The 25,408-nt window shown below is 45.4% G+C and overlaps 1 protein-coding gene across 1 annotated transcript; it reads left to right on the top strand.

Moving 5' to 3' along the window:
• Window positions 1-3,182: 3,182 nt before the first annotated feature.
• On the top strand, window positions 3,183-5,451 carry LOC119281378. Its single transcript, XM_037561897.1, has 3 exons — window positions 3,183-3,662; window positions 4,335-4,484; window positions 4,812-5,451. Exons 1-3 carry the CDS (start codon window positions 3,495-3,497, stop codon window positions 4,821-4,823), a joined length of 330 nt encoding a protein of 109 aa, XP_037417794.1. The 5' UTR covers window positions 3,183-3,494; the 3' UTR covers window positions 4,824-5,451.
• The last annotated feature ends 19,957 nt before the right edge of the window (window positions 5,452-25,408 follow it).

The raw sequence follows: 25,408 nt of genomic DNA, 5'->3' as shown, positions 1-25,408 counted from the left end.
AAAAAGAGTCATAGACTAACTTGTGTTAAAAACACAACTATGATCTTACACCTGTGACTTTTTAAATTTGCACATCCGGCTCATATGACCCGGTCAGTAAGGGTGATAACCCAGTCTTTGGACACCAAAAGTTCAAAGGTATAATGATGCTCATATATTGGCGACCACTACAAGAAATATGTCAACTAGTGACCTTCGGTCAGTGACCCTGGACGAATTGGTCACAGATCTATGACCATTTCAGACCAATTGGTCAAAAGCTGTTCGAGGGGCTCCAAACCCTAAACCATTGCGACCATTTTGGTCAGAAAGGTCGTAATTTCCTTACACGAAAAGGTCATAAAGCAAACAACGCTAGTCCGCTGCCTTATTTCTAGTTGTTAACGACCAATATAGATGGTCATAGCCTTGTAAATTGTGGTGGGTTGCTATGACTAGGTGCCACCTCATCAGTTTTGCCTATGTGTCATGTCCATGTGGCAGTTTTTGCCCTAGGTTGTGAAGCAACCTATATTTCTGTCATTCCCAAAATTCCCAAAAAAATCTCATAAATTCTTTGGGTCATATCTTCGTCAAATATGTAAAAACCTTCCTTGCCTAGTTCAAAAATAATTCAAAAATATTCATTTTCCTATTCTGTTCAAAACAATAGTTTGTGAAGGAAGTACCACTTTGGCATGTCCAAATAGTATCCATTTTCTAGAGGGCTTTCCTATGCCCAAATAACCATCCTCCACCAAATGCCAGCTCAATCCAATCATTATTTTGAGCCGAGCTTCAACATTCGTAGTTATGTCCAGTGTGGTAGTTTGCAAAGCAAGTACCACCTAGGCTCCTCCTTTTGAGCTGAAAATTTGTGAACACGGTCTTCTTAGTAACTGATCATCCTCAGCTAAAACTCACGCCCATTAGCCATGTACATTTCCCATACCGCTAATCAAACACTTGGCTGCTAACTCATGTTTGAGCATCGATCGGTCTCCTCGTGAGAATCTTATGTTGTAATTTTCTTCCTAGCACCAACCTGGGGAGTGCCCAACCCACTGGACATGCCTAGGCCGCCCAGAACACATGGCAACGCCACGATCACGCGGTGACCACGCGGCGGGCATGCGAGTTTACGCGCTCTAGAGTTGGGGCCCTCGGCCACCACCCAAACCTCGATGTATCGCCACCAAACCATGTATTTATGATTAAATAGGTCCTTATGTAAATAGAAATTATTTTTGGAAAAAATAAATAGCAAACTATGAGGCAGCTGTAGTTCAAATTTGACCCGCTTCCAACTGAATCGGCGGAAATTTGTCTTTTCACCAGAGGTGGATAAAAACTTTTTACACCCAACCATTTTGTCAATTGTGCATTAAATATGGCCTAGTATTTTATCAAAATGATTTGGTCCAATTTTGCAACAATTATTTGGTAGTTCCTTCACAAAAAACCCTCTTTCCGGGCACTCGAAAAATGGAAAATGGTTTTTTCATCCAACGAAAATGAAAACTTCCTTAGGCAACATTGTTTGCCATTCCAATATGCACCCTTGTGCACAATATGAGATCATTTGAACAAACTATGCCATGAATGTGGCCATAAGATTGATCATTTGGCTTGAAAGCTATGAATCTTCACACATGATAGCTCATTTCTGAGAACACTTTTTTAAAATAATTACCGTATTACAAGTTTATTATTTTTCTCGGAAACTTGGTCACATATAATGAGAAAATGCGAAGGTTTTCCAATTTTTTGATTTTTTTTGAATTTTTTATGCCCGTTTCAAAATGTGGTCAAAACGGCGGGCTCGACCGTTCCTAGCTAGCGGTTGAATCTTGGATTTTTTTTGTGTTTCTATGATTAAATAGATACTTATGTACCTAGAAATTATTTTTGGAAAAAATAAATAGCAAACTATGAGGCAGCTGCAGTTCAAATTTGACTCGCTTCCAACTAAATCGGCGGAAATTTGTCTTTTTCACCAGAGGTGGATAAAAACTTTTTACACCCAACCATTTTGTCAATTTTGCATTAAATATGGCCTAGTATTTTATAAAAATGATTTGGTCCAATTTTGCAACAATTATTTGGTAGTTCCTTCACAAAAAACCCTCCTTTCGGGCACTCGAAAAATGGAAAATGGTTTTTTCGTCCAACGAAAATGAAAACTTCCTTAGGCAACATTGTTTTCCATTCCAATATGCACCCTTGTGCACAATATGAGATAATTTGAACAAACTATGCCATGAATGTGGCCATAAGATTGATCATTTGGCTTGAAAGCCATGAATCTTCACACATGATAGCTCATTTTTGAGAACACTTTTTTAAAATAATTACCGTATTACAAGTATATTATTTTTCTCGGAAACTTGGTCACATATAATGAGACAATGCGAAGGTTTTCCAATTTTTTGATTTTTTTTGAATTTTTTATGCCCGTTTCAAAATGTGGTCAAAACGGCGGGCTCGACCGTTCCTAGCTAGCGGTTGAATCTTGGATTTTTTTGGTCTTTCTATGATTAAATAGATACTTATGTACCTATAAATGATTTTTGGAAAAAATAAAGAGCGAACTACGAGGTAGCTACAGTTCAAATTTGACCCGCTTCCAGCTGAATCAGCGGGAATTTGTCTTTTTCACCAGAGGTGGATAAAAACTTTTTACACCCAACCATTTTGTCAATTTGCATTAAATATGGCCTAGTATTTTATAAAAATTATTTGGTCCAATTTTGCAACAATTATTTGGTAGTTCCTTCACAAAAAAATCTCCTTTTGGGCACTCGGAAAATGGAAAATGGTTCTTTCGTCCGAAGAAAAAGAAAACTACCTTAGGCAACATTATTTGGAATTCCAAGATGCACCCTTGTGCACAATATGAGATCATTCAAACAAATATTTGGTAGGACTTTAATAAAAAAACTCATTTTGAGCACTGCAAAATTGAATGAAATTTTTTATCTCGAATCGATCGCGACCAATTTATATGGTCATAAGGTCATCAAATGGTTTGCTGCATTTTGATTGGACCATGGGCATATCATGCGGATCACGCATCAACCACCGTCGGATGCATCCTGATCCAACGGCCCAAACCCACCCGAGCCGAAACCCTAGGTCTGTCCTCATGACATTTTTCACCCACCCCCACCTCCATTCTTTCTCTCATTCCTCCCTCCCTCGCCTTCATTCTTTCGCTCCACCCCAATCCCTCTCCCCCGATCCAGATCGACGACGACGGCCCCCCGTCGCCACCCCCTCCTTCCCCATCCCGCCGCCGCCTCTCTTTCCGGGGTCGTTGAAGTTTCGGTGCGCGATGCTGCCATGGAGCTGCTGCCATGGGAGCCGTCTTCTCTCTCGCGACGCCGCACCCTCCTTGCCAGCCCCTCGCTTCCTTCTCCAGCTTCTCATGATCCCTCCCCAACCGATCCAAGATACGGAAACAATCCTCCTCGCCCCCCCTCGATCGATCGATCCCGACCGGCCGCGGCGATGTGATGCTGTCGGAGATGTACCAGAGCACGCGGCGGCTGCAGGGACGCACCGGCTGCTGCGGGATGATGGCACACCGGCTGCTGCGGGACACGCAGGCCGATGGCTGGGAGCGGTCCGACTTCCCCATCATCTACGAGTCATGCCTCGGCGACAACCCCTACGTCCGCATGGTACGCGTCGCGCGCCCCCTCCCCCCAAACCCTAACCCTATCTTGTCGATTCACGTGACCGGTTGTGGCGCGGCGGCGGCCGCGGCCCAATTTTGTGTGTGCCGCAGCGATCTGCTAGGTGCGGTTGTTGTCTGTACGCTGGGGAGTAGATCAGAGTCGAAGCTGGGCGTCTGTTCAGCTGGCGTGCGCTTCGATTTGTGTTGTAGAACTTCACCGTGTTTTAGGATTTTTACCTTGATGAAATAAAATCGACACCAATAGCTCTCGGCTGAATTGAACAGATTGGTTCTGTTGCTGTAGTTGCCATGTTGTGAATTTCAGTTACCAACACAGACGCAACACACAGCAAATTCAGACATGCCGATCCTTAAACAAATGTTGGTGCAACTCCACCTTATGTAGAAGAAGCATACTGTCTTTCCTTCTTATTAGCTAGAATGCTCCAAATTCTTTAACTGTGTTTGGATGAACTCTCTCCTGTCATATAGCACATATGCCAATTGAAGGATTTGGTACACCTGCACGTGTAGTAGAACTAGTTCAAATATGAGAGCAGAGAGCAAGTCCTTTTTTAGTTGGACATTGAACTGAATTCTCAGTCTTTGGTGCATGATTTCAGTTATCTTCAGACATGGTTTGTGTACCTAGCTGACAGAGTTTTTTTTGCTTCAGATATGGTATAGCAATGTTCCTCATACGAAGCTGGTGGAGTACAAGGGGTACCAGAACTGGGTTAATGTCTCCGGGGAGCACCTGGTCTTTCCGGGAGGCGGAACTCAGTTCAAGCATGGTGCTCTGCATTACATTGATTTCATTCAGGAGGTAACACTCAGACACACTACCATTCGCAAGTTTGTTTATAAATCCAAAGGGATTCGCCGCTCCCCCATTCGCAAGTTTCTTTATATACCCCACTATCCCTTGGATTGCTTTTCTTTATATACCCCACTATCCATACCCCCATGTATTAGTAAAACTATGAGGACACCTTCTGTATATTGTGTTAGATTAGTGCGCAATCTTATTAGAAACATCCGAATGCTGAGGCTATTTCCTTTATACTAAATCTTGCAATTCTTGGTTGCGGCTTCTGTTTTTTCCCTTGCTACCCACTCATGGCCGCCTTCTGCCTTTGCTTCTTTTCTCAAGACGATGGTCTAGCGGCACATGGCGCCGGAGCTGAGCCTGGGCATGAGGAGCGACAGCTACGTGTGGGTCCTTGACCTGCTCGGCCTCAACCTGCAGACCTGTTGCCATCTGCTCTGAAGGTATTGTGCAGAAGACGTTCGTCAGGGAGGAAGGGCAGCCGACGGCACCGAGCCTGGTGGCCGGGGAGATCCTCTCCTTCACGCGCAACAGCTTCGCTGTCTCCGACCGCAGCGAGGTCATCATGTAAGGAGCACGCTGGATTTCGACATTAGTGCGGCAGTGCTTGCCATTGCTCTGCAAGTGTCTAAAACAGAGCCGTCGAATTGTACTTCAGCAAGCCTTGTGTGACAGCTGCTTTACTTGCGTTATTATTCTGGTTCTCAAAGCACACTTGTTCAGAATACTAGTTAGTGAATCTGCTGCAACTTTTAGTACTAGTAATTAGTTAAACTCTCTATATACTAATTAGGGGTCTTGTTTTATGACTGTTCTGAACTGAATCAACACAGAACAAGTTAATGTTCCTCTCTTTGCTTTAAACTAATCGAATCATTGCTATCCCGTTGTGTAAAAATATGACATCATTGTGTGTTGCTTTCTGCTGGGTGCTTTGTGAGACTATGAATATAGTATTATAGTACTGCCCTTCATGAGATTCTTTTTTCATGTTCCCTAATATGTCTGCAATCCTACAACGGTGGTGTCCAGGAGGAGAGCAGCGGGCTGGAGCAGCCGCCGCTGGTTTTCTCGCTGGCTTTTTTTAAATGTCACAACTTACTATGCCGCTACCTAGTAAAAACCAACTTTGTCAGTACCTAGTAAAAACGAACCTGCTTTGCCACTAGCAAATAATGCACCATCTTGAATTACAATTGATCCAATTCCCCTTGTTGCCAGAAATCAAAGCTTATGGCAGTGACCTACATGTTGTTGATTTTTTATAGTGTCAGATGCTGTTGATTTTAGTACTACTCAGACCTAAAATATTATTACCGTTTAAAGTGACCGTTTTTCCTTTTGTATGTTAGTTGGTTGTGCCCCTCAGCTGGAGGATCTCAGTCCAACTACTCTGGATGCATCTATGACATGGTGGACAAGGCAGTAGAAGCGTGTGACATGGCAGCCGAGGGAGTTGTTTTGTGGGATGAAGTGTTGGTAAGGACAACAAGCCCCCAGGATCTTCATATGCGTTGCAAGGAACTCTGCCGCAACCGCGGCCGGCTGTGCTTCTGCCTTGGCTACAAACCACCTAGGTGAGCTCTATCCCTCTCTGTGGTGCTTCTGGTGGCCTTGTACTGGTGATTGTGGTGTTGTGCTCTGACCAGTGGCATGATTTACGCACTATGGCAATTTTAGGTTTAAGGAAAATATGCACTGTTGCTCCTGATCAAACCAATTGGCCACTATCCAGTTATCCTGCTATGTGTATGGATTTGTTTATGTGGATTTGGTCTAATCTATGTCCTCTTGTTGATCTGCTGGTCCGTGTGTGTGTGTGTGTGTGTGTGTGTGTGTGTGTGTGTGTGTGTGGAGTAAAGTTGTGGTTTGTGCTGCTCCTTTGTAACATGATGAAACAAGTACCTGTAGAGTCTGAGTTAGTGGGTGTTTGTCTACATGGTAAAGCTTCTTTGCCATGTATTTCATTAGGATGTGAACAATCTACTACATGCTCACAAAGCTATTGACTTAAAATTTTTGTTTCTTTGATGTCAATGTTTGCCAAGCTATTTAAACGACGACGACAAACTGAAATCATGAATACTCATATAGAAACTTGAACAACCATCTTGTTTAAGTTGGTGATGTTCCTCCATGCTAAGAGCTAATCTACTGCATTGCTATTCAACTTTCATTGACAGTTCTAGTTTCGCTGAAATCATGTTTTCTTTTCTGCTTGATCTGACACTATTTGTCCAAATCTGGGAGTATATTTTTTGCTTGTCGTCATCACCCATTTGTTGGGCTTTATAAGTGTATCCGTTGTCCGATTTGCTCCATCATATTTCCGGATGTACTTTTACATATATATGTTGATGTAATCTGCTTGAACGATCCAAGTACTTGATGTTCCATTCTGTTCTTGTAGGTGAAATGGAGCTTGTGTTGTTGGTAGAACTCCGTTGATGACTTCTTCCTATGTGGAAGGGCATGTTCCGTGGTATCCAAGAGTAGGTAGTGTGGAATATTGTATGGTTATGTACGTGAAGAAGTTCCTGGGCATGCAATATTTGACGGTTAAACTCGTTGTTGTGATGTGAACGAGTGTATGGAGTTTCACATGTTCTGTTCTGTACAGAATATATTGTAATAAACCTATTTTGGTTGTTATTTGAAGATTTTCATATGCTTCTCTCTTCTTTCTATTTGATATATACTGCTTATTAATAAGTTGTGAAAAAGCGATTTGGAACCACTGCCAGGAAAAATCTGACAATTGGGACCCATTACTGGAGCTGACAGAAAAACATGAAATTAAAAAGAAATGGACCACAATGCTCTAAAAAATAAAAATGCCAAATGGTTGGGCCAGGCCCATGTAGCTAGTGAAAATTAACAGAAATAAATATACTAAATGGGCTGAATTGTTGGGCTCGACCCATGTAAAACACCAAATCGGACCGGGCTGAATCTTGTATGTGACCTTTTCAATTGGTCGCAATTTTGCCACATCCGATTGCCACGTCGGATCCGACGTGGCCTGGGCAGTCAGCCAGTGACCAAAACAAAAGGTCATGGGTTCAACGACCTTCTGTTTTGGTCGTAAACGTCTATGACCTTCTCACAGAGAAGGTCGCTATAGTCAATTAACGACCCCCAGCTTTTGACCTTATGTTTTTGGTCACAAAAAGGTCACAAATTGAAAACTATGACCTTTCAGTGACCAATAGTGGAGGTCACTAGTTGACATATTTCTTGTAGTGGACTCATCAGTCGATATTAAGCCGGGTCAAAAATAACCACACTTGTACTTGTAAACCTCGAAAAGTCTCAAGTCAAATAAAGAGTGCTTCCAAAGAAAAACTTAAACCAAAATACAATATAAAAACTTCAAGGCTACTGATTCGAATACGATCAGTAAACCGTTCCAAAGGGGTTAAGCTAGGATTCGAATACGATCATGTAGCCCCCAACGGCTTTGGCGTTGCACCGATCAAGAGGGTACCGACAGCTGTGTTCTCTTTGGTTCGAATACGACCTATGTTTGAACAGGAAGCCCCCTAATGACCTTGAGAGTTTTTTAGCGACTGTGATTCGAATACAATCAAAGTCGGTTCCCAGAAGGGGTTAAGCTATGATTCGAATATGATCAAGAAGCCCCCTAGTGAGCTCGGCAGTGTGCCAATCAAAAGGGTACCGACAGTTGTGTTCTCTTTGGTTCGAATACGACCTATGTTTGAATAGGAAGCCCCCTAATGATCATAATTTTTAATGGCTAGATTCGAATACGATCATAAGCCAAATCAAGCGGATTAAGCAGGATCAAATGTGATCAGCCCCCTAATGATCATGTGAGATAATAAACGATAATAATAATAATGACAAATTTACCTTGGAGGAAGGAAAAAAGGAAAGAGGTCCTGATTTATTATTTATCATAATATATATATTGTAAAAATATGTATACTAGGAGAGTCTATGGCTCAAGTGTAGTAAGGCTGAAGATGAGCTATATTCATGGCCGGCGGGTCTCTTCCTCCGATTTACATGAGTCCTTGCGCTCTCGAACATCGATAAGGTAATATGACCCGTTGTTCAAGTTCTTGCTGACCACGAAGGGGCCTTTCCAAGGCGGGGATAACTTGTGCGCATCCATTTGATCCTGGATGAGCCGGAGCACCAAATCACCTTCCTGAAAGGTTCTAGACTTAACACAGCAGCTGTGATATCGGCGCAAGTCCTATTGGTAAATTGCCGAACGAGCTGCTGCCAAGTCACACTGTTCATCTAATAGGTCAAGAGCATCCTGACACGCCTGTTCATTGTCCGCTTCCACATAAGCCGCCACGCGAGGTGAGTCATGACAGATGTCACTAGGGGGAACCGCCTCAGCTCCGTAGACCATGAAAAAGGGCGTATAACTCGTAGATCTATTGGGATTCGTGTTGATGCTCCATAACACAGAAGGTAACTCCTCAACCCAGCAACCCGGCGTTCATTGCAAGGGGACCAAAAGCCGGGGCTTGATGCCTTTCAAGATCTCCTTATTGGCTCTCTCGGCTTGACCATTGGATTGAGGGTGAGCTACTGATGAAACATCAAGCTGAATATGCTCACGTTGACAAAATTCTTCCATGGTGCCTTTAGACAGATTGGTACCATTGTCAGTTATAATACTGTGCGGAAAGCCGAAGCAAAATATCACCTTCTTCATGAACTGAACCGCCGTAGCCGCGTCACACTTACTGACTGGCTCTGCCTCAACCCACTTTGTAAATTTATCAACTACCACCAAGAGGTATGTCTTTTTATCTTTGGACCTTTTAAAAGGCCCAACCATGTCAAGTCCCCAGACTGCAAACGGCCAAGTAATTGGAATCATCCTCAATTCTTGAGCCGGCACATGAGCCCACCTTGAGAACTTCTGACAACCGTCACATTTGCTGACTAAGTCCTCTGCATCAGCATGAGCCGTCAGCCAATAGAATCCGTGATGGAAAGCCTTTGCCACGAGGGATTTTGACCCGACATGATGACCACAATCCCCTTCATGAATCTCACGAAGAATTTCTTGGCCTTCTTCAGGAGAGACGCAACGCTGAAACACCCCTGTAACACTGTGATGATGCAACTCGCCACTGACAATCGTCATAGACTTAGACCGTCGGGTTATCTACCTAGCCAAGGTCTCATCCTCATGCAACTCGCCCCGAGTCATATAAGCCAGATATGGCACCGTTCAATCTGGAATGACATGAAGATCGGCCACCAATTGTGCTTCCGGGTCAGGAACAGCCAATTCTTCCTCTGTGGGTAGCCTGACAGAAGGGTTATGCAGAATATCCAAGAAAGTATTAGGCGGCCCCGGCTTACACTGAGATCCCAGCCGGCTTAAAGCATCAGCCGCCTCATTCTTTCTGCAGTCAATGTGCTCCACCTGATAACTCTTGAAGTGTCCAGCAATTGCATCGACTTCACGGCGATAAGCCACCATAAGGGGATCCTTAGAATCCCACTTGCCTGATACCTGCTGAGCCACCAGATCTGAGTCACTGAAACACCTTACCCGGCTTAAGCTCATCTCTTTAGCCATCCGGAGACCATGGAGCAAGGCTTCGTACTCAGCTGCATTGTTAGTATAGGGAAACATCAACCGTAGCACATAACAAAATTTGTCACCTCGAGGGGAAGCTAAAACAACTCCAGCCCCCGAGCCCTCCAATTTTCTGGACCCGTCAAAGTGAATAGTCCAATATGTATTGTCCGGCTTTTCTTCAGGTATCTGCAGCTCTGTCCAATCGTTGATGAAATCCACTAGTGCTTGAGATTTAATAGCCGCGCGCGGTACATACCTTAAGCCATGAGGCCCAAGCTCAATGGCCCACTTGGTGACTCGTCCTGTGGCCTCTCTGGTTTGAATGATATCCCCCAAAGGAGCTGAACTGACCACAGTGATGGGGTGGCCTAAGAAGTATTGCTTAAGCTTCTGGCTTGCCATGAACACCCCATAAACGAGCTTCTGCCAATGTGGATACCGTTGCTTGGACTCAATAAGGACCTTGCTGATGTAGTACACCGGCCGTTGAATCGGGTGTTCCTTGTCGGCCTTCTTGCGCTCCACCATGATGGCCACGCTGACGGCATGCGTGTTAGCAGCCACATATAATAACAAGGGCTCCTTATCAATAGGAGCAGCAAGAACCGGCGGCCCAGCCGACTGTTTCTTCAGATCTTCAAAAGCAGCGTTGGCAGCATCGCTCCAAACGAAGTTATCTGTCTTCTTCATCATTTGATACAGTGGTATGGCCTTCTCACCTAACCGGCTTATGAACCGGCTTAAAGTAGCGATACGACCCGCCAAACGCTGAACATCATTGATACATGCCGGTTTGGCCAGAGAGGTGATGGCCTTGATATTCTCCGGGTTAGCCTCGATGCCCCTGTTAGAAACCAGAAAACCGAAAAGCTTGCCTGCCGGCACACCAAAAACACACTTGTCCGGGTTAAGCATCATCTTGTAAACCCGAAGATTGTCAAAGGTTTCCTTGAGATCATCAATCAAGGTCTCCTCTCTGGATTTCACCACTATGTCATACACATAAGCATGAATGTTGCGCCCAATTTGATTATGGATACAATTCTGCACACATCATTGATAAGTCACCTGGGCACTCTTGAGCCCAAAAGGCATTGATACATAGCAGAAGGCTCCAAACGGAGTAATGAACACCGTCTTCTCCTGGTCCTTAACTGCCATCTTGATCTGATGATAATCAGAGTAAGCATCCAAAAAACTCAAACGCTCACAACCCGCCATAGCATCAATGATTTGATCAATACGAGGGAGAGCAAAAGGAACAGGTGGACAAGCCTTGTTTAAATCCGTGTAATCTACACACATACGCCAAGTGGCGTTTTTTTAAGCACAAGCACCGGGTTAGCCAACCACTCTGGATGAAAAACTTCAATGATGAACCCAGCTGCTAAGAGCCGGGCTACCTCCTCACCAATGGCCTTCCGCCTCTCCTCATTGAACCACCGAAGAAACTATTTGACCGGCTTAAACCTTGGATCAATATTAAGAGTGTGCTCAGCGAGTTCTCTCGGTACACCTGGCATGTCAGAAGGCTTCCATGCAAAAATGTCCTGGTTCTCACGGATGAACTCGATGAGTGCGCTTTCCTATTTGGGATCCAAATTAGCACTGATACTGAACTGCTTGGACGAGTAGCCTGGAACAAAGTCAACAAGCTTAGTATCATCGACCGACTTAAACTTCATGACTGGCTCATGCTCTGTGGTTGGCTTCTTTAAAGATGTCATATCCGCCGGGTCAACATTGTCCTTGTAAAATTTTAACTCTTATGTTGCACAGACCGACTTAGCATAAGCCGCGTCACCTTCTTCACATTCCAAGGCTACCTTCCGGATCCCATGCACCGTAATGGTTCCCTTATGACCCAGCATCTTGAGCTGCAAATACACATAACACGGCTGTGCCATGAATTTGGCATAAGCCGGCCGCCCAAACAGTGTATGATATGGGCTCTTGATCTTGACTACTTCAAACATCGATTTTTCAGCTCTGGAGTCATATTCATCCCCAAAGGCTACCTCCAATTCGATCTTACGGACTGGATACCACCGATTTACCGGGCACGACTCTATGGAAGACAGTGTTGGACTGCTTAAGGCTTTTATCAGTTAGCCCAATGCGATGGAAGGTCTCATAATAGAGGATATTGATGCTGCTGCCTCCATCCATGAGTACTTTGGTGAATTTATATCCACCCACCTGAGGGGCTACCACCAAGGCCAAGTGACCCGGATTATCAACCCGGGGAGGGTGATCTTCCCTACTCCATAGAATAGGCTGCTCAGACCATCTCAAATAATGAGGAACTGCCGGCTGAACAGCATTCACAACCCTCTTATGAAGCTACTGGTCTCGTTTGCATAAACTGGTGGTAAACCCGTGATACTTCCCACTATTCAGCTGCTTCAGATTACTCTGGTATCCACCTTGCTGCTGTTGCTGACCACCCTGGCCAGATTGTTGGTTATACCCACCTTGGTTGCCTTGAGAATTTTGAAAATTGGGATTTGAACCGCCGCCCGGGCCATGAAAACCGCCGCCACCTGAGCCGCCGCCCTGCCCATTGTTACCATCAAACATATTGGAATTTTTGAAGGCCTTCATGATCGTACAATCCTTCCATAGATGGGTAGCCGGCTTCTGCTGAGTGACATGTCTCGGATAGGGCTCATTCGACAATTGCTCAAGTGTGGGGCCTGACCCGCCGGATCGGGGAGGTGGCCACCCCTTGCGTCGTTGGTTGTTACCCTGCGCACTAGTGTTAGCCACAAAATCCAGACTACCGTCAGACTTACATTTATTACCTCCTTGATGTGCCAGGTTGTGCTGAGGGCCCTTGCCGTTGCCATTCTTAATTCCCTTCCCTGTCTTGTCATCATCAGACTCGGGATCCTTGGTACTATCAGAGTCGGCGTACTTGACCAGAGCCGCCATCAGCATGCCCATATAATTACAATCGTGCTTGAGCCGCCCCAGCTTTTGTTTTAGAGGTAAAAACGGCAATTTTTCTCCAACATTAAGACTGCAGAACCGACATCTATCTAATCAGATGAATGTATTATGGCTTTAACCCAGCGCACCCAATGGGTTGTAGACTCACCCTCCTCTTGCTTGCAATTCATCAAATCCACAATTGACATAGGCTACTTGCACGTATCCTTGAAATTCTGGATGAACCGGGCCTTTAGCTCCGCCCGTGAACTGATTGAATTGGGTGGCAGGCTTTTCAACCAAGTGCAAGCGGTCCCATCCAACATCATGGTAAAGTACTTGGCCATCGCAGCATCACTAACCTCCAATAACTGCATAGCCATCTCGTAACTTTCAATCCATGCCCCGGGCTATAAGTCGGCCGTGTAATTCAGCACCTTCCTAGGCCACTTCAAATCCTTGGGCAAGCGCTCGTTACGCAGGGCCCGTACTAGACAAGGGACACCTCCGGTCCTGGTGGCCACACCTGCCTCGATAGAAGTCGTTGGATAAACCGGATATGGCTGGTAAGCCGTCAGCTGAGCCGCTTGCTCAGCCGCCTGCTGAGCCGCCACCCGCTCGGCCTCTTGTCGCATTCTATCTTGATCTACCAAGTTAAAGGCCCCAGGACGCGCCGGGTCATGCCCACCTGGCTGGTTATGGCGCCGGACGTTGCTTGAAACGGCTGCTGAATCCTTGTGCCTGCTATAACTCGGGCCTCGGCTTGGACGAGGAGTCGAATGGATCCTGTCCCGGCTGTATGAGTACATCTCCTGTTTTGCTAAGGCCGTCTAAAGAAGTTCTCTGACCCGACGGGTTTCAACCGACGCTGGAGAGTCGCCATCAATTGGGAGAGCCACCAGCCGTGCCGCTGCCGCTATCATGTTTTCCAACGGGTTAGAATAGGGACCTGGAGGTGCTGGTACATACTGAGGTGGAGCCATGTTTACGCGGGGATGCCCCATCACTTGTGGCTGGATCGGCGCCCCAACTCCGGGTGTTGCAACCCGGTCTGCCTCAGGACGCGGGGTGAGCCACGGCGGGTTACTGGGTCCTGCACCAGGTGTATGAAAGAGGTTTCGAGGATCATAAACCGGGGGGAGTCAAGGCTGACTCTTTGGATGTCTTCTCCTCATGACCTCATTAGGCGCGTTCTGATCTTGCGTGAGCCAGAAAGTCTATGCCTGAATCCGCTGAGCCTGAACATCCAGAGCTGCCCGCTCTGCGGTTATCCTGACATCTTTTGCTGCTAGGTCTTCCTTAGCCTGTACCATATCCAATTTTAACTGTTCCACCTCCGCTTCATGATGAGCTTGATCCGTCGGGTTGACCACGGCGGTTAACAGAGTGGTCAGCTTATCTGTGAGATCCATCAACACCTGGGCCGGTGAGCACACAGGGCCTCCTGCCCCGGCTGCTGCTGACCCGGAGGTTATGGCTGCCGCTGTTGTGGATTCTTGGATAGGTTGTGTGCCGTCCATGAAGATCCCAACCCTGCTCGGTGGCTCGAAGCAATCCGGAATACTGCTGCCATTAGAACAGGCCCCAAGCCCGCCATCTTGCAGTTGATACAATGAATCTGTCTCACCTGTAGATGACCTGCCACCAGAGTAGATGGCCGTCTCACCGCCAGATGCAAATCCTTCAGAGAGCCCTTCATGGATGCATCCCACGAAGGCATGCTTCACGGCAGGCGAAGCCCGGGCGGGTCTCGCACGCTGAGCCGTCTCGATGAGGTCAGTGCAGATGTCCGGCTTAGGGCCCGGCTCGCCGATCTTGCCGATGAAGACGTGAATTCCACCAAAGGGGACCCGATACCCATACTCAATTGAGCCGGCGTCGGGGCCCCAGCCTGCATCATCGATGTAGAGCTTGCCGCGATGACTCTTGGTCATCCAGCCCACAACGTATCCCTTGAGCCCTTCGAAGCTACCCTTCAAGAACTCAAATCCACCATGCGATGGCCCCACGGTGGGCGCCAACTGTCGTGGAATTATCATGGCAGATGTCCTAGTGAAAGGACTTAGTCGTGGAGCCATTGCAACTGGGAAGCTTGAAGGGGTTAATCGGGACAAAGGACACGAGGTTTATACTGGTTCGGCCCCTTACAATGAAGGTAAAAGCCTACGATCCAGTTTTGAGTGGGATAGCTTATGTCTCGATAACCCAGGAGCAAATCGCTTGACCTAGCTCTCGAATTGATGTTACTTGCCCTGAACCGCCGTCGGGTCATCCCTTTATATATAGAGGTCGACGCCCAGCGGCTCTGCAGAGTCCTGGCCGGCTCATAAACAGTGTCCGGCTCGGTCTCTTAACTATTCTTGCCTTACAATACAAGTCACGCATACATGGCGATTTATCACTACAGGGCTTAAGTCGCCTATGGGCCTTGGGCCCTTAACTAAACTGCCATCTATATCCTGGGTCTTGTGCTTCAAGAATATTTGCAAGTATGACGCGGCCCCTCCTGGGCGGGTCATACCAATAGTTATATACCAAACAGAGGGTATCATTATTTTCTGACCTTCACAGATGATTTGAGCAGATATGGGTATATCTACTTGATGAAACATAAGTCTGAAACATTTGAAGAAGTTCAAAGAATTTCAGAGTGAAGTGGAAAATCATCGTAACAAGAAAATAAGTTTCTACAATCTGGCTGTGGAGGCGAATATTTGAGTTATGAGTTTGGTCTTCATTTGAAACAATGTGGAATAGTTTCACAACTCACGCCACCTCGAACACCACAGCGTAATGGTGTGTCCAAATGTCGTAACCGTACTTTAATGGATATGGTGCGATCTATGATGTCTCTTCCCGATTTACCATTATCATTTTGAGATTATGCATTAGAGACAGCTGCATTCACATTAAATAGGGCACCATCTAAATCCATTGAGACGGCACCATATGAACTGTGGTTTAGCAAGAAACCTAAGCTGTCGTTTCTTAAAGTTTGGGGTTGTGATGCTTATGTGAAAAAGCTTCAACCTGATAAGCTCGAACCCAAATCAGAGAAATGTGTCTTCATAGGATACCCAAAGGAGACTGATGGGTACACCTTCTATCACATATCCAAAGGCAAGATATTCGTTGCTAAGAATGGATCCTTTCTAGAGAACGAGTTTCTCTCGAAAGAAGTGAGTGGGAGGAAACTAGAACTTGATGAACTAATTGTACCTTCTCTTGAATTGGAAAGTAGTTCATCACAGAAAACTGTTCCCGTGATGCCTACACCAATTAGTGAGGAAACTAATGATGATGATCATGAAACTTCAGATCAAGTTACTACCAAACCTCGTAGGTTAACCAGAGCATGTTTCGCACCAGAGTGGTATGGTAATCCTGCTCTGTATGTCATGTTACTAGACCATGATGAACCTACAAACTATGAGGAAGCGATGATGAGCCCAGATTCCAATAAATGGCTTCAGGCCATGAAATCTGAGATAGGATCCATATATAAGAACAAAGTGTGGACTTTGGTTGACTTGCCCAATGATCGGCGAGCCATAGAGAATAAATGGATCATGAAGAGGAAGACGGACGCTGATGGTAGTGTTACTATCTACAATGCTCGAGTTGTCGCAAAAAGGTTTTCGATAAGTTCAAGGTGTTGACTATGATGAGATTTTCTCACTCGTATTGATGCTTAAGTCTGGCCTAATCATGTTAGCAATTGCCGCATTTTATGGAATCTGGCAAATGGATATCAAAACTACATTCCCTGATGGATTTATTAAAGAAGAGTTGTATGTGATGCAACTAGAAGGTTTTATTGATCCTAAAGGTGCTAACAAAGTGTGCAAGCTCTAGCATCCATTTATGGACTGGTGCAAGCCTCTCGGAATTGGAATATACGCTTTGATAGTGTGATCAAAGCATATGGTTTTATACAGACTTTTGGAGAAGCCTGTATTTACAAGAAAGTGAGTGGGAGCACTACAGCCTTTCTAATAAATATATGTGAGTGACATATTGTTGATCGGAAATGCTATAGAATTTTCTGGCAAGCACAAAGGAGTGTTTGAAAGGAGTGTTTTCAAAGAAAGACCTCGATGAAGCTGCCTACACATTGAGCATCAAGATCTATAGAGATAGATCAAGACGCTTGATAAGATTTTTCAATGAGTACATACCTTGACAAGATTTTGAAGTAGTTCAAAATGGAACAGTCAAAGGAGTTCTTGCCTATGTTGTAAGGTATGAAGTTGAGTGAAACTGTAAACGCGACCACAGCAGAAGATATAGAGAGAATGAAATTCATTCCCTATGCCTCAGCTATAGGTTCTATAAAGTATGACATGTTGTATACCAGACCTATTGTGTACCTCGCCATGAGTTTGGCAAAGGAGTACAATAGTGATCCAGGAGTAGATCACTGGAGAACGGTCAAAATTATCCTTAGTGGAATAAGGATATGTTTCTCGGTTATGGAGGTGACAAAGAGTTCGTTGTAAAGGGTTACATCGATGCAAGCTTTGACACTGATCTAGATGACTCCGAGTCTCAATCTGGATACATATTGGAAGTGGGAGCAATTAGCTAGAGTAGCTCCGTGTAGATCATTGTAAACATAGAAATTTGCAAAATACATACAGATCTGAATGTGGCAGACCCGTTGACTAAATTTATCTCACAAGCAAAACATGATCACACCTTAGTGCTCTTGGGTGTTAATCACATAGCGATGTGAACTAGATTATTGACTCTAGTAAACCCTTTGAGTGTTGGTCACATGGCGATGTGAACTATGGGTGTTAATCACATGGTGATGTGAACTATTGGTATTAAATCACATGGCGATGTGAACTAGATTATTGACTCTAGTGCAAGTGGGAGACTGAAGGAAATATGCCCTAGAAGCAATAATAAAGCTATTATTTTATTTCCTTATATCATGATAAATGTTTATTATTCATGCTAGAATTGTATTAACCGGAAACTTGATACATGTGTGAATACATAGACAAAACAAAGTGTCCCTAGTATGCCTCTACTAGAATAGCTCATTAATCAAAGATGGTTAAGTTTCATGACCATAGACATGTGTTCTCATTTGATGAATATCACATCATTAGGAGAATGATGTGATGGACATGACCCATCTGTTATCTTAGCATAATGACCGTTAAGTTTTATTGCTATTGCTTTCTTCATGACTTATACATATTCCTCTGACTATGAGATTACACAAGTCCCGAATACCGGAGGAACACCTTGTGTGCTCTCAAATGTCACAACGTAACTGGGTGATTATAAAGATGCTCTACAGGTGTCTCCGAAGGTGTTTGTTGGGTTGGCATAGATCAAGATTAGGATTTGTCACTCCGTGTATCGGAGAGGCATCTCTGGGCCCTCTCAATAATGCACATCACTATAAGCCTTGCAAGCAATGTGACTAATGAGTTACTTGCGGGATGATGCATTATGGAACAAGTAAAGAGACTTGCCGGTAACAAGATTGAACTAGGTATGATGATACCGACGATCGAATCTCGGCCAAGTAACATACCGATGACAAAGGGAATGAAGTATGTTGTTATGCGGTTTGACCGATAAAGATCTTCGTAGAATATGTAGGAGCCAATATGAGCATCCAGGTTCCGCTATTGGTTATTGACCGGAGATGTGTCTCGGTCATGTCTACATAGTTCTCGAACCCGTAGGATTCGCACGCTTAACATTCAATGATGATTTGTATTATGAGTTATGTGATTTGATGACCGAAGATTGTTCGGAGTCCCTTATGAGATCACGGATATGACGAGGAGTATCGAAATGGTCTAGAGGTAAAGATTCATATATTGGACGGCTATATTCGGACATCAGAAAGGTTCCGAGTGATTCCGATATTTTTCGGAGTACCGGGGAGTTATGTGAATTCACCGGGAGAAGTAATGGGCCTTATTGGGCCATACGGAAAAAGAGGAGGCAGGCCAAGGGGAGGTGGTGCGCTCCCCCCATGGGCCAAATTGGAATAGGGGAAGGGGGTGGCAGCCCCCCTTGCCCTTTCCTACTCCCTCTCTCTCTCCCTATTTCCTTCTCTCCTACTACGAAAAGGAAAGGCATTCCTACTAGGACTTGGAAGTCCTAGTAGGACTCCAATCTTGGTGCGCCCCTACGGGGCCGGCCTCTCTCCCTCCCTCCTTTATATACGTGGGTAGGGGACACCCAAAGATTTTTCTTAGCCGCGTGCGGTGCCCCCCTCCACAGTTACACACCTTTGTCATATCGTCGTACTTCTTAGGCGAACCCTGCACCAGTACTTCATCATCACCGTCACCAGGCCGTCGTGCTGATGGAACTCTCCCTCGCCCTCAACTAGATCAAGAGCTCGAGGGACGTCATCATGCTGAATGTGTGCTGAACACGGAGGTGTCGTACGTTTGGTACTTGGATCGGTTGGATCGTGAAGATGTTCGACTACACCAATCACGTTACTAAATGCTTCCGCTTTCGGTCTACGAGGGTATGTGGACACACTCTCCCCACTTGTTGCTATGCATCTCCTAGATAGATCTTGCGTGATTGTAGGAATTTTTTGAAATACTGCATTCCCCAACAACTCCATCCTTAAAACAATAGTTTGCAAGCATGGTGGAGATTTCAGCTCCAGGTATTTTCCTTTTATTAGTGACAATATCTTTCATGTATTTAGCATAAGGGGCCATCTTTAAAATATCAGTCAAACAAGTACGCAAAAGACTGGCCTAATCATTTCAGCAAAGTGTTCGAATCTTCCTCATCCTTATTCTTAGATGGTTAAGGTGGAAAGGGCGTGGATTTTGAACCCATGGTTCTCTTTCTTTACCATGTTTTCCAGCAACAAAGTCTCTCTTATCATAATGTTTACTTTTAGAAGGTTGGTTATCAAGATCAACGTCAAGTTCTATTTCAACATCGTTATCATTTATCAGGTTCTTTATCAATATCTGGTTGAGCATCTACATGAACATCATCATTGTCATTATCATTATCACTAGGTGAATGTTCATTACCAGATTGTGTTTCAGCATCAGAAATAGAAACATCATTATTATCCTCAGAAGTATTTTCTACCCCAGGTTCACCAGAAGTATGCAAAGTCCTATCATTTTTCTTTTTATTTTTAAACAGATCGATGTCTACTACACAACTTGTTCTTGTAGACTCGTGTTGGGCCTCCAAGCGCAGTGTTTTGTAGGATAGTAGCAAATTTCCCTCAAGTGGATGACCTAAGGTTTATCAATCAGTGGGAGGCGTAGGATGAAGATGGTCTCTCTCAAACAACCCTGTAACCAAATAACAAAAAGTCTCTTTTGTCCCCAACACACCAAATACAATGGTAATTTGTATAGGTGCACTAGTTTGGCGAAGAGATGGTGATACAACAGTAGTGTGGCACCCCGGCTCAGAGCGACCGGTTTACCTTGCATTGCCAGCCCAGAGACCTTGTCTTCTGGCAACACACAACAACTTGGTACAGAAAAACAACCGCTTTATTCATGCTAGCAGAGCATAGTTTATATTACAACAGTTTGCGAGGCCAAGCGGCACACACGGTGCGGCTGAACAATATGTACATTATTTAGTGAACATAAAGGGGCCTCAATCATGACAACTACACGGCAGCGGAACAACGTCGTAGCGGAACTCCATAGCATAGGGACACCAATGTGGACACGATCTAGACTCGGACAACACTCCTTTCCAACGAGACTTTCCTGAAATCTGGCATGACACACCAGGTCAGTACATTGAATGTACTTGCAAGCTCACAACAAGCATAAACATAATGACAAACAATATCATGATATTTAACCATTTAATCAACAATGCAACCATATATCCAACATGCTGTGAATATGCTCAACTGGTACCCGTCCCACGAACTTGCTTATCGGACGTGATCATTTCCAGACCACAAACATGATGATCTAAAAAACACACTCATGATCCTTACGGCGATCACAACCCGACCAACTCATGGCATGTGATCCTTACAACGATCACAACCCGACCAACTCATGGCCCATGATCCTTACAACGATCACAACCTGACCAACTCATGGCCCGTGATCCTTACGGCGATCAGAACCCGACCAATACTTGGCCCAACTCAACACGATGGCCTCACTGCCATCCTCAGTACAAAATTAGTGTGCAAATTTATTAAGTGTTGACCCATGGTGTACCCTACTTTCGAGCATGTCCGTAACCGTGGACTCAGCTATCGATAGATTAATATACACTCTGCATAGGTAGTACACTGTACCCACACTACGGAACCCATGGCCGCGCACTCCTATTCGGGTGGACCAACGGCATTCTGACGAAGCCATTTCATTGTCATGACACTCTCCCGGCCACTCCGACTCAGTCCCCATTGGGCTAGTCCTGGGTGGCCCCGTGTCTACCTCCAGACACCTCGACCACCGTCATGGCCACGATCCACTCTGGGACCCGGTACCAAAAGTTAACTTAACAACGGGCTCACAAGGTTATGCCTGCCTACCGGGCCAGGGTACCGCACGCCCATAACCTTCCCTAAATGGAGGTACCGACCAGAGGCACGACAATGAAATGCATTAAGGCCGTCCCATACTGGCAAATGTGGTTGCACTAGGAAAGACTCGTTTCAGAGGCACCATGACCCGGTCAACAACATATTGAAGTTCAGTTACTTATCAGGTTCAACTTAATGTGAAAATAACCGGTGTCATATTGCCATGCTATGCATCACTTAACACATGCATCACGTAACCATGCAAATGACTGAATCAACCACGCTCCCACGGAGCCATCATCAACTCATGCTACTTCTCTGGCTAAGATCACACCTCACTTAAACCAGAATCATTTCTAGCAATCTCATAATTTTTCATCATGCAAGGATAATAATTAAACTAATTATTAAACTCCATGACCATATCCTTTATTCATTACTTGTAACCAAGTTCTTCTTAGCTTATCAATAAGTTTTACTTCCAACTTTCTGTAATTCAAGCATTTTAACATGACAAGCATCTAACAGAATATAATCATTATATAACTAATTTTAAATGCATAAATATTCATAAGTTCAAGTAGGAAAATCACAAATATTGAAGTGACACTATGAGAATGTTGCTGTGGCTTGCCTTAGTGCTGATGAGGTTCACAAAGCTCCTGGTGATCCTCAAGACAAGCTGGCTCTTCTGAAAATAATCAAAACCACAAAAAGAAAACATAAAGAAACCTTCTGAAAATTACCAGAAAATCTGGACAGCAAGGAACATATGCAAAAAGAATCAATGCATTTGGACATATAGATAAAAAGTTATGGCCATTTGAAGTTTCCTGGATTTTAAATGAATTTGAAATAAATATTAAACAGACTTGGGGGGTGACGTCGAAGGCGTAAACACCCGGGGTGCCACCACTCATACCGCTTTGCGCGCGTATTGATTGGCTGACTAGCGGGCCCCGCTAGTTAGGCCAAAGGGAGGGGAGAGGGAAACAGAGGGAGGCGGCGCTTCGCCGGAGCACACACCGACGATGAGGCTTCTTGGAGTCAAACGAGAGGGGGGGATCGACGGAGGAGAAGGTTGCGCACCTGCCCGTACCCCTAGCGTAGCTAGAGGTGACCGGACGGTGTCAGAATCGTCCTCTCCAGCGGAGGTAGAGGGCGGAGGTTGCCGGAGACAAAGACGACGGCGGCTTGGGGCGGCTCCAGGGGCTCCAGCGGGGTGGTTGGCCTCACCGATGAGTGGCGGAGGCCCTGGCAGGGTCGCCTTAGCTTGGGAGGGGTCGGAGCTGCGGGGACGATCTGGAGGGGATCACCGATGAGCTCGGCTTCGGGAAGGCAGCCCGCGGCCTGCCTGGCCGGGTTGTGGCTTCTACTCGCTCGTGGTGGATGTGGGTGTGGCTGCGGGTGCTCCAAGAGGCTGGGGGTGGCGGCTTATATAGGCGGGCGGCAAGGAGGGTTCGGGCTCGGCCGGAGGACACCTGTCCACGGCACCCGGCGACGAACAGCGCCAGAGATAGAGGGAGAAGACGACGGAGCTCACGCAGGAACTATGCAGGGCGTGGACGAGCACATGAGCGAGGGGGAAAGCGACGAGCACAGTGCGCCGCGCACTGTGGCGTTGGCCGGACCGTGCCCGTGCTCTCTGCGGTGAGCTCCGGCGTCGGCGAGCACTAGGGTGGAGTTAAGGGGGTGCAGACGAGGATGGTGGCGAGGCGTTGGCATGCTTTGTTCGGTTGGGCAGTGAGCACGCGCTCAACAAAGCACTAGGCGGCACGCAGAGCGCGTGTTTTCCATGCCAGCATGCCCGGACGAACGCGGTTACCATGTGAACCGTGACATCAGGCCACCCTAAGCGCTAACCAAGATGTCTGGCGTGTAGTCCTTGGTAGATTGAACTGTTACCACGATTTGGTTGGATCCAGGTTGAGTAGAAATGAATTTGTACACTGACAAGTTACCGGACAATAACTTTGGAGAGTTACTGTGGTCAAACCACTCGGAGTTAAGGGCTGAGCTTTCTGGTTTTACTTACACTTACTAAGGTAAATAGGTACAGGAAAAACCAGCTACAATGGATCTAGTAAAAAGGTAGTTGCTGTAGAAACTACCATTTCTGTCCAGAAATGACTTTATTTTTTGTAGCCAAAATATTCCAAAGAGTGGTGAAATATTTTTGCTCGGAAAGGTGCCCTAGGGTCCAAAGAATAATTGGGATTTTTCTCAGGATTTTTGGGGCAAGAAAAATTAGGGTTGCTTTGGAGCTCAATGGGCTAGCTAGGGTTTTGAAGGGCAAAATGAATATTTTCATTTAAGAAAAATATTCCAAGAAATATTTTGAGTTGAACCAGAGGTGAAATGATGGTTTTTAGGAGGAGAGGGAACACTTGTGTGAAAATCAAGGGGTACCCAAGTGGTTAAGTCCAAATGAAATGATTCAAAACTCCAAATTCAAAACCAACTCAACTGAAAATCAAGCAAAGAAAAGAGGGCAAAAACAAGGCTGTCACAAACCTCCCCCACTTAGAATGAATCTCGTCCTCGAGATTCGGTTGCTTGGGAAAACCACTCTGGATAACATGCCCTTAGAAATTCTTCTGATTCCCAGGTTGATTCTGACTCGGTATGATGCTTCCATTGGACCATGCTTTACTGCGAGTGACTCTTTCCATTTGAACCAAAATTTTCACCAGCCCCTCTTCATAGGTTAAGTCCTTTGCCAGCTCTATCTCTGTCAAATCGGTCTTTTTCTCGGGCGGTGATATGCACCGTCGCAATTGTAAAATGTGGAACATGTTGTGCACGTCTGACAACTCAAGGGGCAACTCCAACTGATATGCCACAGCACCTACTCGTGTCATAACGGGAAATGGACCAATAAATTTGGATGCCAATTTTCCACGGGTTTGAAACCTCTTGATTCCTTTCATAGGCGTGACTCGAAGATAGACATGTTCTCCGGGTTCAAAGCTGATCTGTCGGTACTTTGCATCAGAATAACTTTTCTGTCGAGATTTGGCCAATTGCAATCCGTCTCGGATCTCCTTGACTTGCTTTTCGGCTTCCAGCATGAGATCCGTTCCGAAAATACGGCTATCTCCAGTTTGAGACCAATTTAATGGAGTGCGGCACTTACGGCCATACAAAGGTTCATATGGTGACATCTTTAAACTGGTCTGGAAGCTATTGTTATACGAGAACTCGGCGTACGACAAGCAATCTTCCCATTGTGGGCCTTGGGCCAAAGCACAGGCTGGGAGCATATCTTCGAGTATTTGATTTACCCATTCTGTTTGTCCATCCGTCTGAGGATGATAAGCAGTACTGTATTTCAATTCTGTTCCGAGGTCCTGATGGAGACGGGACCAAAAAGCGGAGGTGAAAAGTGAACTTCAGTCAGAAGTGATGGTTCGGGGAACTCCATGCAGACTGACTATTCTGGATACATACAGTCATGCAAGCTCATCTGCTCGGTATGAGGTTTTGATTGGGAGGAAGTGGGCCACCTTGGTTAATGTATACACTATGACCCAGATTGCTTTATTGCCTCGTCGGGTCTTAGGTAGCCCTGTGCTGAAGTCCATACAGACATCATCCCATTTCCATTGTGACACTAGCAGTGGTTGGAGAAGTCCGGCTGGCTTCTGATGTTCTGCCTTTACTTTGTTGCATATGTCGCAACAAGCCACGAAATAAGCAATGTCTTTCTTCATTCCATCCCACCAAAATATTTGTCGAAGGTCTTTGTACATTTTTGTACCTCCAGGGTGAATTGAATACGAGGATTTGTGGGCTTCTGACAGGATCTTCTGCTTCAAATCTTCTTGATTAGGCACACAAATCCTTCCCCTGAATTGGAGGGTACCGCACTGATCCTTCGAGAAA

This window comes from Triticum dicoccoides, chromosome 3B, assembly GCF_002162155.2.
Source record: "Triticum dicoccoides isolate Atlit2015 ecotype Zavitan chromosome 3B, WEW_v2.0, whole genome shotgun sequence".
NCBI classification, from domain to species: domain Eukaryota; kingdom Viridiplantae; phylum Streptophyta; class Magnoliopsida; order Poales; family Poaceae; genus Triticum; species Triticum dicoccoides.
This window is presented reverse-complemented; position numbering and strand designations above follow the sequence as displayed.